This window comes from Coturnix japonica, chromosome 1, assembly GCF_001577835.2.
Source record: "Coturnix japonica isolate 7356 chromosome 1, Coturnix japonica 2.1, whole genome shotgun sequence".
NCBI lineage: Eukaryota > Metazoa > Chordata > Aves > Galliformes > Phasianidae > Coturnix > Coturnix japonica.
Window position 1 is genome coordinate 112,001,735 of NC_029516.1, and position 18,643 is coordinate 112,020,377.

Consider the following 18,643-nt stretch of genomic DNA (forward strand, 5'->3'; position numbering starts at 1 on the left):
ATGCATATGATATCTGTTTTCTTTTTTTAAAAAAAGCCTGCAAGTAATACAGGTTCAACTGATGAAATTCACTTGCATTCTTACATATTCAAACTGCTGGCATCATCTTCTGCATTCCCAGAATAGCAATCAAGTGAAGACAGAGAGGAAGCACGTGATGCTTGCTTTTTCTCTCTTAAAAGAATAGAATGGGGAAAAAGTAGCCTACTCACAAACTTGACGATGAGTATCTTGATTTAATAACCTGTATGACATATATTTCAGATCGTTTCAGTATTGGTGTCTATCCTTTTTCCTCTTCGAAAGTCAGGTTGCTTCACAGAGCACAGATCTGCAGATGCAAAAGAAAGTAAAAAAAAACAACAAAAAACCAACAACAAATGGTTAAAAAAGTAAATAATTAGCATGTCCTAGGAAACAAGCAAAAAGAAAATAATAGAAAAACGGTAATAAAAGCAATGAACATATTCCTCAAGTATCCAAACCACTTAACAATTTGAACTTGAAAAAGCATGCTTTTCTTCACTGTGTCTACTTCATATCATGAGTGCTACTGGGAGAAGCTAACTGCTTGCAGTATGTGGTCTGAAGAGATGGTGATATGGTGAGGAATTGAAGTAGGAAGAGGTTTCCCTGAGTTCAGATGAAGCATGCCATTGTTGAGCTGTCTGGAAATTAAGGGCAGACAGCACTTTCACCTTCTTCTCCTCCAGTCCATTTGAAAATCCATCTAGAAAATTTACAGGGCTCCTAGCAGGGATGTCCAAACAAAGTCTTTCAACATTTCTGAAGATGGTTAAATGTTTGACTAGCACTCATTCTTTATTTTGATGAATTAACTGTCTGTCAAATGTCTTTTGTGTGTGGATTTGTGTGTATGCATATATCTTTGGCTACATTAGATCCTGGGAGCCCCCACTTCATTTATATTCTGTTTTCCAGGTTACTGGGAACAAAATGACATCACTTAACCTGGCTACTATATTTGGCCCTAACCTGTTGCACAAGCAGAAATCTACAGACAAAGAATTCACAGTTCAGAGTTCAGCTCGAGCTGAAGAGAGTACTGCTATCATAGCTGTTGTACAAAAGATGATTGAAAACTATGAAGCCCTTTTTATGGTACGTGGATGTTTCTCTGTCTTACTTCTAGGCATTTTTAAGTTAAATGAGGAAATACCTGGTTGATATTAAAAACCACAAAGATGAAATGAACTGTGGAAACTGCATTAAATTAAGCTTGACTTGTATTAATAAACAAAATAACCTTTTGTCAGGGCAGATGCTTTGCAGCAATAATACTGAAAATGTTTAAGTACATCTTGCTAGGAATGGTTTCTATGTAGATAAAAATATCTTCCTTAGAAGATTTCTTTGTCTGTGAAAATCAATGATGGAGATGGTTATTTAATTGAACATTAAACATTTCTCACTAGTTTTAAAGACAAGACTGAAAATGGCCTTTCACCTCTAAGGGTTAGAAATTAATTAATTTTACTGAAGCGAAAAGAGATCCTTGGTTAAGGGAATAACTTTCCCTATCAGAGACTTTCTTGTTGGTCACGTGGGAAGCAAAGACAAAGCTTTCTTACTTGTCATTTGACTAAGAGGAATAAAGTATAAATATGTGTTGTTCCTGAGTACTTTCCTGTTCTCTTGCTGAAGCAAGGATGTTCCTCCTGGGAAGGACTGTGACCTTGGTCTAGGGCATTTTTTGAGCAAATAATTTCTACATGTTACTGCTTGCTGAAGATGCAATTCAGTTAAAACACATTGATCAATCCTAGCAGTTTCCTGATCAGTTCATTCTCTAACCTTACCTTTTTCTGTCTGTGAAATAGTAGGTAAGTTTTGCATGATTTGGGCCTGAGGCAGAGAGCTCTACTCTAGGGTAGCAGAAGCCAGTTGGTGGGCACCATCCCATCTTCATTTTAGTAGAAATAAATGTCCTGACAAAAAATAGAACTATTTAAAAGGTGAAAATAGCTTGGTTTGTTGTGGCTTGAAGCTGAGCAGCAGTAGGAGGAGATCAGTTCTGAAAGTAAGAGGTGGAATGCTGTGAAGACCTCCCATAGAAGTCTAGACCAAAACTGCTGCTGAATACAGCACAGGTGAGAGAAGATGGACAAGACTGAACTGAGGGGATGTGGCGCACAACACTGGAAGAGAAAGATTTACAGATTTCAACATGCATAAAAGCATGAAAAAGCAATCAAAGCCCTGTCTATCAGTCTTACCTGAGATGAACAGTTGTGGATTTGTCATATTTTCCTTTGCACTGTATTACCTTTCATTACAACCTTTTCTTCATTTTTATTCTGGTTCCAATGAGAAACACGGCAATCTTTTTTCTTTCTCTTTTTTCTTTCTTTCTTTCTTTCTTTCTTTCTTTCTTTCTTTCTTTCTTTCTTTCTTTCTTTCTTTCTTTCTTTCTTTCTTTCTTTCTTTCTTTCTTTTCTTTCTTTCTTTCTTTCCTTCTTTTCTTTCCTTCTTTCTCTCTTTCTCTCTTTCTCTCTGTCTTCTTTCTTCTCTCTTTCTCTCTTTCTTTTCTTTCTTTCTTTCTTTTCTTTTTCTTCTTTCTTTCGTTTCTTTCTTTTCTTTCTTTCTTTCTTTCTTTCTTTCTTTCTTTCTTTCTCTTTCTTTCTTTCTTTTCTTTCTTTCTCTTGTCTCTCTTTTCTTTCCTTCTTCACTCTTTCTCTTCTTTCTTTCTTTCCTTCGCTGCTTCATCCTTTCGTCTGCGTGTTCTCTCTTTTCTTTTCTTTTTTGTCCCTTCCTTCCTTCCTTCCTTCCATTCCTTCCTTCCTTCCTTCCTTCCTTTCCTCCTTCTTCCTTCCTTCCTTCCTTCCTTCCTTCCTTCTTCCTTCCTTCCTCCTCTCCTCTTCCTTTCCTTCCTTCGCTTCCTTCCTTCCTTCCTTCTTCCCTTCCGTTCCCTTCCTTCCTTCCCTTCTTCTTCCTTCCTTCCTTCCTTCCTTCCTTCCTCCTTCCTTCCTTCCTTCCTTCCTTCCTTCCTTCCTTCCTTCCTTCCTTCCTTCCTCTTTCTCTCTTTCTCTCTACTCACTCTCTTTCTCTCTCTTTCTCTCTCTCTTCCTTTCTTTTTCTTTCTCTCTTACTTTATCTCTTTCTTTTTGTAATGCTTTTCTAAGGTCGAGGAAACTTGAGGTGCTATTTTTCCTTCCATAGCACAAGAAGAAAATGACTGACCACCACTCTTGTGAGAAGTTCTGTTGCCCAGAGCATAGATGGCACTAAAACGTTTTTAATAATACTTGAATAAGAATATCTGCAATACTTGAATTATCCTTACTGTTATTTTTCTTTAAGAACACTTTATGGCACACCACTTCATACTTCAGGCACATGTTCAGTGTGGAAGTGGCAGGACTTACTTAGGATTAGGCTAACTTTACATATGGTGTCTTTGCATTTTGACAGATTTATTTCTTTACCTTCTCAATGCTTGAATTTATAGCTGAAAGTTAAATGCAGTGCTGAAAAAAGAGAAGCTTTCTTTTGTGCTTTAGAGCAGCCCTTCAGATTGTAGACGGAGTTTAAAATCAGATTTCAAAATGAAAGCTTAGCTGCATGTGAGAATCAAAGGAGGATCAAACCTGTCACAGATGCTCTCCTGAAAGCTGAAAAAATGTTGATGTAAAATTTACAGGAATTCCTAACAGATGAGCATCTTTGGGTGCTTTTACTCTGCCCGTTCCCACTGCTTAACAAACAGTATGGCAAATCTACCAGAATGAAGCCAACCCAGTACTTCTGTTTATACTTAACATTTGTGCTATTTAAAAAAAGATAAACATCTGGACATGAGGATCCAGATACAGCTGTAACATATAGTGTATTGATGCCAAGGTGCTTTTGTGCTTTGCTTGTTGTTAATGTTAGTAATATGCAAACATGTGGATTTAGCATAGAAGATGCTGCCCTTGCTTCATAGATACTAATGACTTTAATATCTAATTCCCATCAATTTCAATGGGTCTTAGAGATGCATTAGTACTTGTTGCAGGAATGTTCAAGGTACTGCTTTATACTAGTGTCTGAACAGTGCCCAGAAGTTGAATCCAGGGAAGCTGAACCCAACCACCCCATCTGCCATGCAATTACGTTGCCTAGTGCCTAATCCATCCCTCCTGCAAAGAAGCAGAATGTAGAGTCTGAAATTTATTTTTATTGTTAGAGGCTACTATGATTTCACCACAGAGGAGGCAGTTACACATTGCCTTCCTTTGACACTTCATTAGCGAGGGACAACAACTGCAAGGGTCCCCTCACCCCTCTATGCCTCGATAGCTGTGAAACTCACCCCTAAAAACTCAAAATTATCTCCCCTACCAGAGTCCTGACAACCCCAAGCCTTCTGAGCAGTCCTGGTGTGAGCTCAACAGATGCAGTTATTTCAGTGGTGCCTTGGCTTCTGCATGTCCTTACCTTACCCTTCTGTCACTGAACTTCAAGTTCTCATCCATCTACTCAGCCATAATTGCCAGTTAAGCAATTATTTCAATAATGATTATTTCAGCTCTGTATCATCTTCCTGAGATGTGCATATAATATTTCTCTCTATATATACATTTGTTTACACACATATCATTTCTACACTTGCAAATTAGTAAATCAGACTGATATAAATTGCTTTCAGATGAATTCCTCTCAGTAGATTGTTACATGTTTAACAACTTCATTCTGAGATGAATAGTATGATAAAGACAGAAAGGTCTGAAACCTGCTTCACTCTCAGATATTGTCGTATTGAGTGTATAAAAAGGCTTTCTGAACAGAAAAATCACATAGCACCAGGTTTTCAAAAATATGTTCCTATAAAGGTAAAATAATTTATTTAAAGACTAGTGTGCCATTGCCCATAGTTAAGAAATTTTTCCAGCATAGAAGTCAAAAGTAATAATTTAAAAGAAAGTCAGTCACACAATTTTTTCCTAAATGTTTTGAATCAGTTTGAGTTAAATGATGCCTATCTTCATTTATTTTCAAATAATTTCCTTTATCAAAGTAATATGTCCTTTCTGTAACATGACTTCTTAAATGCATACCTTCCAAACTGAGGTATTCCCCTGAGGAATCTATTAGTAATTCTATTCCTATTTTCCAGTAAATGTCGGGGAGAATAAATGGCCCATGAAGTGTGACCTGAAGGTCAAAAGATATAGGCTCTGACAAATTGCATCCAGAAGCAGATTGCACAGTTGATGACCCCTTGCTGAGACTGTCTAACCTGCAGCTCTATCTGTCATGAATCAGGCCCTAAGCAGAATTTACATGCTTCTGGATCCCAGAATTTGGTCATCCAGATATCTGAAGAATACAAGTTTATAAAGCTTAATTTAGGAAAATGTTTACCTTTAGCATCTATCACTGAAATGGAAGAATGGACAATGGAAGAACTTCAGAGATAGAGCTCTTACCATGAAATTTCCGTTTGAGAGGGATATAAATAAATTAAATGCCATGGAATATATAAAGAACCATTTTCCTTCCTGTGTAATTACATCTTGTGTTATTTCAAAAACAGGTGATATACAGTTGCTTGGAACTGAAATTTTTAAGTATCTCCAGATCTTTGAATGGAGATAGAAGATAAGGACCTTAAACTGGGGCTTTTGTGACTGCAGTATGTGAATAATCCCACTGTTGTTATAATACTCAACTGGACACCAATAGGATATTCAACAGTAATCAGCATTTGGCTTTGTACAAAGTAGTCCTCAGTCCTACTTTCATCTTTTATACAAAATGTCTCTTTTAAGTGGGAGCATCTGAATATTTATTTCATACACTATAATTGTAGATTAAGTGCTGCACCAAAATGGATATATGTGGCAGAAATATTTATCTCCAATTAATTATTTTTTGTTTTCTTGATAGGTTTCCCCTGATCTACAGAATGAAGTGCTTATTAGCCTATTAGAGACTGACCCAGATGTTGTGGACTATTTGTTGAGAAGGAAAGCTTCCCAGTCATCGTGAGTAATCAGTTTTTTCATCATCCTTGTTTCTTCTGGGAATTTCTATCTCCCACTGGAAGTGTTCTAAAGGTTGTAGTTTTCCGCGGCTCTTCTGCACTGTCTACAGTGGAGTAGAGAATCCCTCCACATTAAACAGACTCTGCCAAAGAAATGATGACTCTTGTACAGTGTTTTCTAAAGACGAATCTTCTTTCATGATTCAAAGAAAAGATTGTGTTCTGCTGCAGAGAACAGAATGACATGTACATAAAAATATTCAGTACACTATTATCTGGCAGGATGTTTTCTAGTAATTGGCTGGTTCATATCTTGGGTTTATTGTAGTCTTCAGTAAGAGGAAGTGTGAAACACACCCTAGAGTGCCTTAATACAATCATGGCTAACTATTTGACCAGTTTGTTGTTCTTTTTCTATTGTATACACTTGTGAACTAGGTAGGGCATTGTAAACAAGTCAATTGCTGCAGCAGCAGGCTTACAAAAATTCTTTGGATGTTATTTAATCATATACTTTGTGAAATATATGAAGAGAAAAAGAATCCCACTAGTCACTATTGCAGTTATGATACATAACATATTCCAACTTTGCGTATGCTTTATGTTTGCTTTCACTCATGTGCCTTAATGCTATGACTTTGTACATTTAGATTAACAGGACTCCTGGCTTTCTCATGGGATGCACAGTCATTGCCTTTATTCTAGTGAATCCCGATATTCCAGACTCTTAAAATTACAAAATTTGACCATCTTGCTTTAAGTAATTTTTAAGAGGTTTCCTAGATACTAAGCTCTCTGGGACAGATTGGGCTTTGTCTTCCTGTGTGTGTGTGAAAAGTGCCTAGTGCATTCAGGCTATAATTAAAATGGAAACTGTACAGTTAGCTACATTTTTTTTTTTCTCTCTCCCTCTGTACATTGTACTTTTGACAGTAATGTAATGGTGTGCGTAGATTTAAATGAAGAAGCATGAAAGGAACAGTACAATTAGTACACTGGGGGGAAAGGCTACTTTAATTACAAAAACTGGAAAAAAAAACAAAACTCCAAAATGTGGAATATATCATGTGTTGTAAAGGATGTTACTAGTCCATTAGTTTAGCCATATGAGCACATAACACGAGCAAATTATCACATATCATCTGATCTGTGGTAGTTGTCCGTGTTTTCCTTTAGTGTACTGCAGTTAAGAAATTCATTTAGTGTAATCTGACTGACAGCAACTAGCCATGTACATATTTTGTTCACAGAAAATGCCAAGTAATTAGTTACTTTAGATGTCTTTTACACTTGTTTCACATTTGCCATGGGTTAAAACTACAAATCACGTGACATATGGTAATAATATGGTACTCTGTAGAGACTTCCTTCTTTAAGCCCACAGTTTGAAATGATCATATTATTTATATTGCAAGACAATGAAAGCCTTCATGGTGGAGTTCACAATCTTTGTAAAAGACATAAAATTGTATCTCATGTGTGAATTCACATACTAATTGAACATAAATTTATGTTACAAATAATTGTGAGTGAAACATTTTATTGTTAGATCCTGTTTATTTTAAGTTAGTTGACCTTTCTGTGAGCATTCTTAATTTTCAGCCAACATGCACACCTACAGGAAAAAACAGATCCTTTGTGGGTAGCTGGTCACCACAGACCAGGTTTGTAAGAAAAGGTTACTAATCCGAATAGGAACATTATGGCTACACTAGTACCAATTTATTGTATTTTCAGCAGTGGGCAGATGAAGTGTCACTGAGATAGGAAAAACAATTTCTCATTTGCCTCTGATATCATGTGAGTGATTTAGTCTTAACGTTAATGAAACATGTTTTCACTGTGATTACAGCTTCTTGGTTAAGATATTCCAGGAAATTAGAGAGAATGTTGCTTAGTGTTATTGCCAAGAGTGTGATGCTCTTAAGAGATCGATCTTCAGGACATAATATTGACTTGTAGGTAATGCATTTATTGGTTATCTATTTTGTAGGAAGTGTGAGGCAGCAGAAAACAAGGAGATACTTGCCTTGATTTCATAGCAATGAATCTCCACCATATGTCCATACAACTCTTGAAATTGTACTGATTATGTACTCAAAATGGCATTCCAAATTTGGATCCACAGAACAGGAAAACTTAGATATTCACGAGAGAATCTTCATCAGAAAAGCTGGTTGGCTATATAATTTAGTGTGTGAAATCAACTTCAAGACTTTAATGTTACATTACTTACTCTGAAGGTCCTGTTTCTGCAACTGCTCTCACATCCCTTCCACTTTTGAGGTCACTGCAAATACTTTCTTGACTCTAATCTGACAGAAAACACAGTCTGTTTTCCTCCTCCAAGGAGGACAAATCAGGTGTTCCTCACCTTTCAGTTCTCTTAAGAGTTGAGCATCATGAATGGTGTGTCAGGGACTTTATGAAACATGGTCGTGGTAAAGCACTAATTAAAAGTGGCAGCAATTATGATGGCTGCTTTTGTGGATAACTTAACTTTTTGTATGTTGGCTTGATAAGAATGGAATTTGCAGTTTTCAGCTGTAAGTTGAAGAATCTTTAAGACAAAAATAAAATGTTTCTTATGAGTATTTATCACTTACCGTGGTTGCAAATAGAGCAAATGTAGTTTAGAGTAATTTTAGAGTAAATGTGTTTTAAATGAATAGGATTTTCAAGTGCTTTTGGATGGTGATGATAGGTTTTAATCCACCCTAACCTGTGGCATCCAAGATGAGGCCATACAATAGTATGTTCATATACAGACCTGCAGAGGCTTCCTGAATCAGGGTCCTCTACCTGCAATCCTGCAAGAATCTGTTTTGTTGGTGGTACCTCAAATATATATGGAAATTGCTATTTCATGCTGCCAAGCCATCACACTCTTTATGGTTTGCCTCTTACAAGATATATAATCGGTTTTCCTGTCAGAATCATTCAGGTATAGCAGAAAAGGATTTCTGCCAAAACTGAAATGAGATTTCCTCTTTTCATGACCTGGACACCATTGGAAATGTAGGAATGTCCTCAGTGGAAGCAATTACTGTTATTAAAATTTCTGCAAGTCACTCATACTGGTAGGCTCTGGCAGATAACTTAAACACAGAAGGATGCCAGCTAAAAAAGGAAAACTCAACAGTATTTTTGAACCAATATGTTATAGGTTCTTTCTGCAGCTTTCACACCTTTCAGTCAGATGGGGATACTTAAACACTTCTTAAATCTTTTCCTTAATGTAGTTCAAAGCCTGCAGAAAATATTTTACTTGCTTTCCAATTTCTGACATTTGGTAATATATAATCTACTGTTCTACTGCATATAGGTGAGTGCATATCCTGTGCAGGATTTACTTTGTTTCCATATTTTTCTCCCCAGTGTGTGGGCAGACAGTCTCAAAACAATGCAAGTGAAGATGAATTCTGAATTTTAGTAAATATCTGATTGCTAATGAATTCAAACTGTAAACCAAGCAGATGCAAAATCTTTGTTTTAAGGGAATTGTGGGAATCCATTCTTTATTTGGAAAGATGTGAGCCAAAGTTTTTTAGTTCTTAGATAGCATCTTAAAATTATGTATGTAAAGCAAACGTGTGAGATCAATCTACAGCTTCAAAGTATTCAATCCATTTTTAAGGTTTCTTACAATAATAATCTTAGTCTACAGGCATTTCCTTTTGTTTTTAAAACTTCTTTTCTAAACAAAGTTGAATATGATATTAGGTATAAATAATTGCATGAGTTTACTAGCAGAAGCTGTAAATGAGGTTAGAAGCTTGACGTTTTCAAAGGCTTGACAGTTTCCATTTAAGTACATTTTTATCAGGAGCTCTGTCTTGAGGCAAGATAGACTATAAGAGATCATTCAAGGTAAGACATTAAATTGGTGCTTCACAAAGCTCAAGTTTATGTTCCCACATCCCTTTCATTTGCATTTCCCTTTGCCCTCATTCCTTGTGTTACCTTGCCATGGCTACGCAGGGCTAAACCTCCCTCTTTGCCCTATGTAGTGTAGTTAGGTTTTGGTCCCACAAAGATGTACATGTGACAGGTCTTCCTGCTGTCAGTGTTAGTGTTAAGTATGTCTTTATGTTAACAGGATGAGGTTTAGATGACGCTCAGTCTAGAAAGCTGGAGAGAAAGACATTTGGTCACAGGAAATCTACAGATAGCTACACTGCTGCCCTTTTCTCTCAGGTCTTTCTGACTCTTCTAAGGCTCTCAAAACATTACTTAAATGCATCACATTTTGTCCCACATTCACTGCATGAGTTTGGGGTTTTTTTAGAATTTAGGAGGTGAGAGAGAGGGAGTTGTAAGGAACAAAGAAACAAGAAAAAAAAGAGAGAGGGAGAAGTTTCGATTGTGATAGCAATTTAGAAACTTCAAGTACATAAAGGCCAATAATTCTTCAGTAGCTGTAGATTTATTCACCCTGTCTTCATCTACAGCTTGGAATCTACACAATTGAGAACACGATTTACAATTTCTTTTTAATGATTCTTCAACATTACTGTGCCAGCCGTTCTGGGCAGCCTGGAGCAGTACTGTTTAGCCAAATGGCAGCTCCCATTTTGTAAGCTGGCCCTCATTAAGTTTCAGAGTCAGTTTGGTGTTGGTTTCCTTGCTGGGGGGTAACTAAGAGAAAACCTAATTAAATCTCAACACTTTATGGTTCCTTTTACACTAAAAATAATAAATAAAAAAAAATCAAGTATTGAAAAACATACTAATCATGATGTTGAGTGTATATATTTTATTGTTCAAGACATAGCACTCATAAATCAATGAGGGGGAAAGAAACAGCTTGAAAGAGGTATTAAGGTTTGTCAGTATCTGAATATCAATCTTTAGTTTGCTGCAGCTAGCCTGTCTTACCACTGTGTGTTTTCTTTATTTTCCTTCTTCAGTTTTACTTCATTTGTCTGGAACAAGGGTTGTTTCATTATGAGTAATGTACATTAGCTGCTCACTCAGTTTAAGCCTGATTTAACTCTCAGAAAGGCTGACCATTCTCAGTACACATGACAAGGAAGACCCTCTGTTGTAACACATACAAATACGGCATATATTAATGTGAGGTCACTGATAAAAGGAGTTTGGCTCAAGAGAAGAACAGATGGAAGATAAGCATCTAAGAAACAAAGATCGAGGGTCAGAGAAGTGAAAAATGAGTAACAAAAATATAAATGAGGGGCAACCAACAGAGAGAAAGTATGTTTGCAGAGGTCTTCTCCATATTCTTTGGGACGTTCTGTGGCTCACAGATTGTCTCCTGTCCACTTGGTGAACTGTAAGAATTTGAGAGATCTCCTTCTATGTTTTCAACACTTTAAAAATGAGAGGTTTCTCTCTGAGCCTGGGATGTACTTTTTGAAAGGGGCTTTGTTTGCTTATTTTGGGTCATAGTTAAAGCCAGTTGATTTCTACATCCATCAGAAATATGATAGTCCTGCTGCTATTCCTCCATAGAATATTTACCTTCTGATTCCTCCATAAGAGGTCCTGCTCACAGAGTGAGAGATGAGCTAAAGTATTTGCTTTCACTGACTTTATATTACTGTAAAATGGAACAAGTTATTTTAGCATACTCTTATCATCAAACTAATCTTCCCTATCATGCCCTCAGATTTATTGTTGAAACAAGCAGAATGGTCAAGGTAACATAAGGAATTGATTCACTGTTTAATTTCCTGTGGTGAACTGTACAGCGTTTGGTTTTTATTGTTTTCATACTTGATAGCAGCATCTTTTGATTTTTAGTGGCCTCTGCTGGCCACTCCATGGCATAAGTTTCACTCGTGGAAAATTCATTTCTCCTGCTTCTGAAGTGTTTTCATTTCAGCAGCTGTGACCATACCGTTGCATTTTATTTTCTTTGTGTGATGTCAGAGTGTGCACGTAGCTGTGAATGTGAAGCATTTTTCACTAACGTCATTTGTTTGACAACATTTCCCAGAAGCCCTGAGATGCTGCGGTCGGAAGGCTCCTACTCAACAGGAGAAAGACACTCTTCCATCGACTCCAACAAAGCTTCAAGCGGAGATGTCTCCCCATATGACAACAACTCCCCCGTTCTGTCTGAGCGCTCGCTGATGGCAACACAAGAAGAAGTTGTGCACAGCCCGGATAAGCTGTACAGGGTACCAGAACAGTACACACATTTGCAGCCTAAGACAAAGGAGAATTCTTCTGCACCACAGGCTGGAAAAGGTATATCCTCCTTGTGTTCCTCATTCTGAGTGACTGATGGGGATTTCTGATGTAGCTGAAAAGCGTCTGCTCTCTACTATCATCTATCAGGACTTGAGACTGTTGTAGTGTAACAGCCTCACAGGTAACGACTGACCAGTACCCCTAGCTCAGCCACCTGTGTGGGATGCATTTAGTATTGCATTTTTCAAAATTTAGAGCGATTGTATAGGAAAATGGAGCTCTTTACATCCAGTTTTTCAGCCTTTTTCTGAGCATGCTAAAGACTGTTATTTCTAGTTCTGCTTGCTAGGACTGTAATACCTGCAGTGCTACGTCCCAGCCTTTGGAGAAATCTAAGTTTAAGATGTCAAGCTGTAAATTTTGTGCAGTTGAAAAGTGCTTTGCACTGGAGAACATGGCTGAGCTGCACAGCTTTACATCTGTTACCAATAGCACACCTAGCAGTACCAGCATAGGAATCCATAGTTTCCATACCTGCCTAGGGAGCGCACACCTGAATAATTTCTTCTGTGAAGAACTCTCATTAAAGCTGATAGCTTACAAGCTCTGCCAGATGCTTTTCATTTAAAAATGTCAGAAAATATTAACAGTTACTTTCATGAAATACACATATAGTGAGCCAAACTTAAAGGAATTTCAGTGTTTAGAGGTGCGAAGAATTGTTTGGTAAGTATTTTTATTTCAGAAGTAGTGGTTAGGCACTTAATTCCATTTGGAATTAATGGGATTTAGACTACTATCCCAGTTGTAAGCTTTGTAAATGCCAGTGGGCATTTTTCTTCTTTGTTCGGCATCTGAATCTCAGAACTGCTTTCAAAATGTGGTTAGATTTCTGCTAAGTTGTGAACAGGAAATGAAACAAAGTTTCATCATATTAACCATTCTTTGGACTTTAATATGTATCACAACGGTAGCAAACTGTGAGGAATCAGGAAATTTCTTTCTGCCAGATGGAATTAGAAAATGGTACAGAAAGGTTAGAATCCAGCATGAGGCCTAGTATGTGCATTTTGTTAAATCTGTTTTGTGACAGCACTTCCTTGCAAGAAGTACACTGCAGGTTGCTAGAGCATGCGTTACAGTGACCACTGATACTGGAGGGCCTGTGGGAGCTTTGCCATTCTTTCCCTTTGGGAAGCAAATGAACTGACTAACTTCTTTTGACCAAATCCTCCTGTTATTGTCCAAAGTACCCATTGACTTCAGTAAAGCAGAAGACAAGCAAAATTTCATTCTTTCAGCAAATTCAGGTGTCCCACTCATACAGAGTTCACTAAATTCATTTACAGGACCTGAGCCTGAAACAGTGAGTAAACGTTTGGTCTGTTTGTGCTAGGTGCACAGTAAGCCCAACACTAGAAGACGCTGACAACTCTGATACCTTGCATAGTCTTATGTGTCATCAGTGATAGGACTAGAGGGAATAGTTTCAAGGTACTACAGGGGAGATTCAGGCTGGACATTAGGAAATATTACTTTTCAGAAAGGGTGGTCAGGAACTGGAATGGACTGCCCAGGGAGGTGGTGGAGTCACCAACCATGGGGGTATTCAAGGAACGACTGGATGTTGTGTTGAGGGTCATATTTAGTGGGAGCTATTAGTAATAGGTGGACTGGATGATCTTTTAGGTCTTTTCCTACCTTGGTGATTCTATGATTCTATGATTCTATGTCAATTTAACATACTGTTACATTTACATATTTCTAAATAGTGTCTTAATGGATTTGTCCTTTTATTTTCCTGCTCTCCTTGCTATTTAGATGTTTCAGAAGATCATTTTGATATCTGGGGCACCTGGCATTCAACGCTGAAAAGTGGCTGCAAAGACACAGGCATTGCAGGTCAGAACTTTCTCAGAACTTTTAAGCCCAAAGCTAACAAAGGCAGAAACACTTTCCAGGTTTTGAGAAATCACAGTGAAATTAGTAGGACAGCTCATGTTGCAAAGAGTTAAATGTGTAGGTAAAACACTGACTTTGAAAGGTTTGCTGTTCAGTCAAATGCAGAGAAGCACAATGATTTTACACGTGACAGAATTTTAAGACACAATTTTAAGACATTTTAAGAATGATTTTGAAAAATCATTTTCAAGTTACTTTGAAAACAGTTTTGAATAGTTCTGAAACTCACTATGGAAGGTAGACACAGTGCAGGAACTTGGAAGGCAATGGTGAAGCTAATGAGCCTTTAACTGCATAGCCTGATGATAAAAATCCCCATCTCTCTTTGTGGTATGATACAAGGAAAAAGCAGTAACTTGTAGAATGCCACATAAATGACCACAGACTGACATCTTTCATACTTTGGTCCCCAGGTTCTTACGGAAACATTTACGAAAGCAGCTTGCTGCGGCCTGGACAGTGCTCTCTTTCACAAGGGAACCTCTCCATATATTCTCCTCGGTGGCAGGGCAGCTCCTCCGAACTGGATCATGGCAGGCAAGTCATGCGCAGGAGTCAGACAACTGCCGCTATTCCCGAGTGCCAGCTCCAGCCTGCCATGTCTCGGGTATGCAGTAATCCACACATTGAAGCTGGTGGTAGGTGTTTGGACCAGTCACGCTCCAAGTCGGAGCGGCACTTGACTTTAAGCAGTGTGGAGGACCTCACTGAGCATGACTCACATGCGGGTTGCTCACAGAGCATGGGCAAGCCCTCCTACAGCAAAGAGAGGCCACCACCTCCATACCCTGGGCAGCCCAAAGCAAGCCCTGCGTTGTCGCAGCAATCGAGCGTTTCTTCAACGTTGCACTCTTTGTGGAGACTTCAGCGCCATGACAAAAATGCAGGGACCAGAGCAGCTGGAGGGCCCGTTGTCAAAGCCCCCGAGCAGGCCATCTCCAGGCAGGAGCGCCTGGCCCCGCGCACCCAAGCAGGTAACATCTATTCGACGGCGGCTCACAGTCAGAACAGTAAAAATGTTTCGGAGCCAGACTGGCAGGACTGGCAAAGAGAGAGGTGGCAAATTTGGGAGCTTCTATCAGCTGATAACCCCGATGCCCTCCCGGAGACCCTTGTATGATCAGACTCCACAGAACTGCTTCTCATACCTATGCTCCCTCTCATAGGAAAACAGTGGCGACACTGGAAAACTGGGAGGTGCTTGTTTGTTTTCTACCGAATAAGTTACATGTAATTTTTTTAAACCTTGTTCACTTTAATTCCCTAACAGCACTGGCAAGCAGTCTATTTACAAATACAGTACGGTCCTGTTTTTCAGCAAGCTTGTGAGAAAAGAAGATGGAAGTGTTAGTCCAATAACCCTGTATGCATACATACGCTGTTTATAAGATAAAACTGTTGCTTCGATGTGGCTCAAATGTATTTATATATCTGCAGTTTGATGATTGTATATTCTGTCATGGGTATTGTATGATAATCCTATATTATGTTTTCATATTCAGACGTCAATCAATTGTGACTGCTTTTCTAAGAATCACTGCGCTTACGTTACCGTGATGTGTCTTGGAGTTCTATAGGAAGTGCACAAGCTGGTTTCTGTGCTTAGAACAAAAGACCTAAAGGAGAACGTTGTCCTTCTTTTCACTGCCTATCGAAAAACACTAAAATAGAGTGGAACATGAAAAGCCATATATTTTATAAGGGTAGTAGTGACTAGGAGGGAGGGGTGGGGGGGAATACCAAATATTTTTGTTCTTTTTTCTTATAAATATATTTGCAAACAAAATTAAAATTTGATATGAGATGAATGTTAAAAGTTTTTTTTTTTTAGATTGTAGTAAAAGGTGGTTTGGGGAAATCAAATAAGAACGAGGCCGTGCCTAAACCAGTGAAAGATGTAGCACAAAAGTCTGCCCTACCAGTCTAGAGGAAAAACGATGTTATGTATACAGGATATAATATATATATTTATAAATTTATGACTCTATATATTGTTCTAAAACAATGAACTGGAATCCAAATTTTAGAAAACCAAACCCAATACGTTGAGTTGTGTAACGGTAGAGAAAGAATATGGTTTTTTTCCTTTAAAATAACAAGGCTTCATCGAGACGAGGATATCTGCAGAACGGGGTCACACTGAATTTTGGAAGTGAATATGCCATGAGAAGAAGTTCACAGCTACGTTTCTATACATACTGTGCCAAAGCCTGGGTCAGCAGTACTTCTTCGATAACTGTGTTGCGTTGTCAAATGTCAGTGTTTTATACGTGTTGCTTTCAAATTGCGAAAGCCTTTCTGGCCAGCAGGTGGCAATGTACTTCAGTATTTTAGAAGAAATTCTGTTATCACTTGGTAAGGGAAAGTGTATCATACCAAAAGAATTTTATAAAACTTGTTAGTCTTAATTTTAATGTCGTTGAAGACGTATTCAGTGATGTTGTCTTTAAGTTCTATCTTGTGCCATAACGATGGAATAAAAGGCTGAACAAAACAGTGAGCATATTTTTGCTCTTTCTTTTTCTGTTTTGTGGTAAGGTTTGTGTGAAATATGATGTGTTTCTGTTGTATTCCAGAGTGTCTCTCTCAGAAACATCTGAAAGGCTAAGGTCCTTAAGGATCACTTTCATTTATGACTTAGGTGATAACGGCCCCAATTCAGGTATAAGGGGGAAGGATTTGGCCTTTGGTGTCACTGTGCTATCTCACTGGCTGGCTCTTTTATAGGGATATGGAATACTGTGTACAGAGTACATCTCAGCTCTGTGCCTTGATACTGGAGCTGATAGGAAAAGATTTTGTGCGTAGCTTGTTGCAGCAACTCTATGGCAGTCTATTACCAAAAGAAAAAAGAAAAAAAAAAAAAAAAAAAAAAAAAAGGAAAAAGTAGGTTTTCCCAAGTTTAAAAGTTAGGTAGTGGAATATACGCAAAGACAGTAAAAGAGTTCTCACAAGCAATCACCATCATTTGATCTTGCCTCAGTATTGTTCCAGTCTTGATGCAGACTTGCTACAGAGAATTAACGTTCCTTAGCAGTTCTATAAAACAGGCATTGTGTAAATCCTGCTGTAGAAGGTGCACTTCATTTTAATTCCCTTTCTACATATAGAAGCATCTGCACATTTCTGTCACTTTAAGCAGAAGTTGTCTGATGGTTACCTAGTTTCATACAAAGATTCCTTTTTGCCAGTACCTCTCTCTGTACAGCTGTGTACATAGGTGTGTATTACCGTCTGTTCGGTGTATATGCAAAAACGGGGAACAAATAACCAAACCACTGCTGAAGGACAATGTGTCTGCCCACATTTCAGTCTGCAATTGCATGGGAAGAAATCAGACAGAATAAATTCTGGTGATTTAAAAATAACACTGACTGAGAATGAATCATTTCTACTAATTTCATTTGAATAGTATAAAGTATCACAAGCAAGTTATGCATGCAGTGGTTGTAGGTTGTACCTGCTATGTAGATAGGTAAGCTCTAACACTTCTCTGTTTCAACAGTAAGTTTATTCTGGTTGCCTACGTTTCAGTAGGCTTGGGGAAGTTTACACTTTGCTACGTATGTGCAAGGGGTAGGGCTGGGACAGACCAAAAGCCCCTTCCTTCGCTTTAGCTGGAGGTGTGAAAAGTTGTTAGGCTCGGGCAAAATACTCTGAAGGGAAAATAACATTTGAAAAGTCTATTGAATGATGTGACAGATGTGAAATGCTCTTCTTCACCTCCTAGTTCTCCTGCTCCCAAAAATACCAAAGAACAAAACAAAGGAGAAAAAAACAACCCCACACAGTTAGCTGTTCCAAATGTTCTGAGAAGGAAAATGTTCGCTGTAACTTTTAGCATCTGCAACATAGGAAGAATAGATAGGTGTGGAAAGTAACTGAATTACGGGGTCGATGTGTAAGGCCCTCTCTCCATTAGCTGGTCCAGAAACTACTGGAGTGTTTGAGTCTGAAGTGAGAGGATTCTTATTGCCACAGTCTAAGAAAGAGGAAGTGTAGAGTTTGTAATGAAGTATCTCTCCACTGCCTGAGTCCTGCCGGACCCAGTCTCTGTTGACAGGTCATGCTCAGTCTCTGTTGACAGGTCATGCTCTGTGTGTGTCCATATTAGTGTTGGTGTCTTCAGCTACCAAAAGTAAAGGTGGTGGAAGGGCAAAGCAATGAATGCTTGGGTAACTTGGAAGCTCGTGCATTTGTTTTGGGTGATGTGACATCAACAAGGGAACCCTGCTGAGGACTTAGACATTTGTCATTCCAGGATGAAATCAGTGATGGGATTTATTTTGATGTTTGTCTTGAACTTCAAAAGAGGATTACATAGTTGTGAAGCATTACATTCAGCTTACAGGGGCTTCCTCTTCTCTCTTCCATTGTAAGAACAAGAAAATGAGAGCAACCAGTGCAGCCCTAGATAAAAATCAAATGTGGAAATCCTCTGGGCCAAAGAAAAATGAATAAACTAGAATAGTATTTTGCTTCTACTCCTGAAAACAAGATGGGACTAAGACTCTGCTTTGCTGCTGGAAGAAAAGT

At 38.3% G+C, this 18,643-nt stretch overlaps 1 protein-coding gene across 5 annotated transcripts in view; it reads left to right on the forward strand.

Annotated features, from left to right (window-relative positions):
- Window positions 1-16,612, forward strand: part of ARHGAP6 (Rho GTPase activating protein 6) — a 281,800-nt gene extending 265,188 nt beyond the window's left edge. For all 5 annotated transcript variants that reach the window (XM_015887037.2, XM_015887072.2, XM_015887055.2 and 2 more), the window contains 5 exons: window positions 943-1,122; window positions 5,893-5,990; window positions 11,949-12,202; window positions 13,967-14,047; window positions 14,521-16,612. In XM_015887037.2, coding sequence (XP_015742523.1) covers window positions 943-1,122; window positions 5,893-5,990; window positions 11,949-12,202; window positions 13,967-14,047; window positions 14,521-15,227 — 1,320 coding nt within the window. In that variant the 3' untranslated portion in view covers window positions 15,228-16,612. The remainder of the gene's footprint in view (window positions 1-942; window positions 1,123-5,892; window positions 5,991-11,948; window positions 12,203-13,966; window positions 14,048-14,520) is intronic.
- Window positions 16,613-18,643: the final 2,031 nt, after the last annotated feature.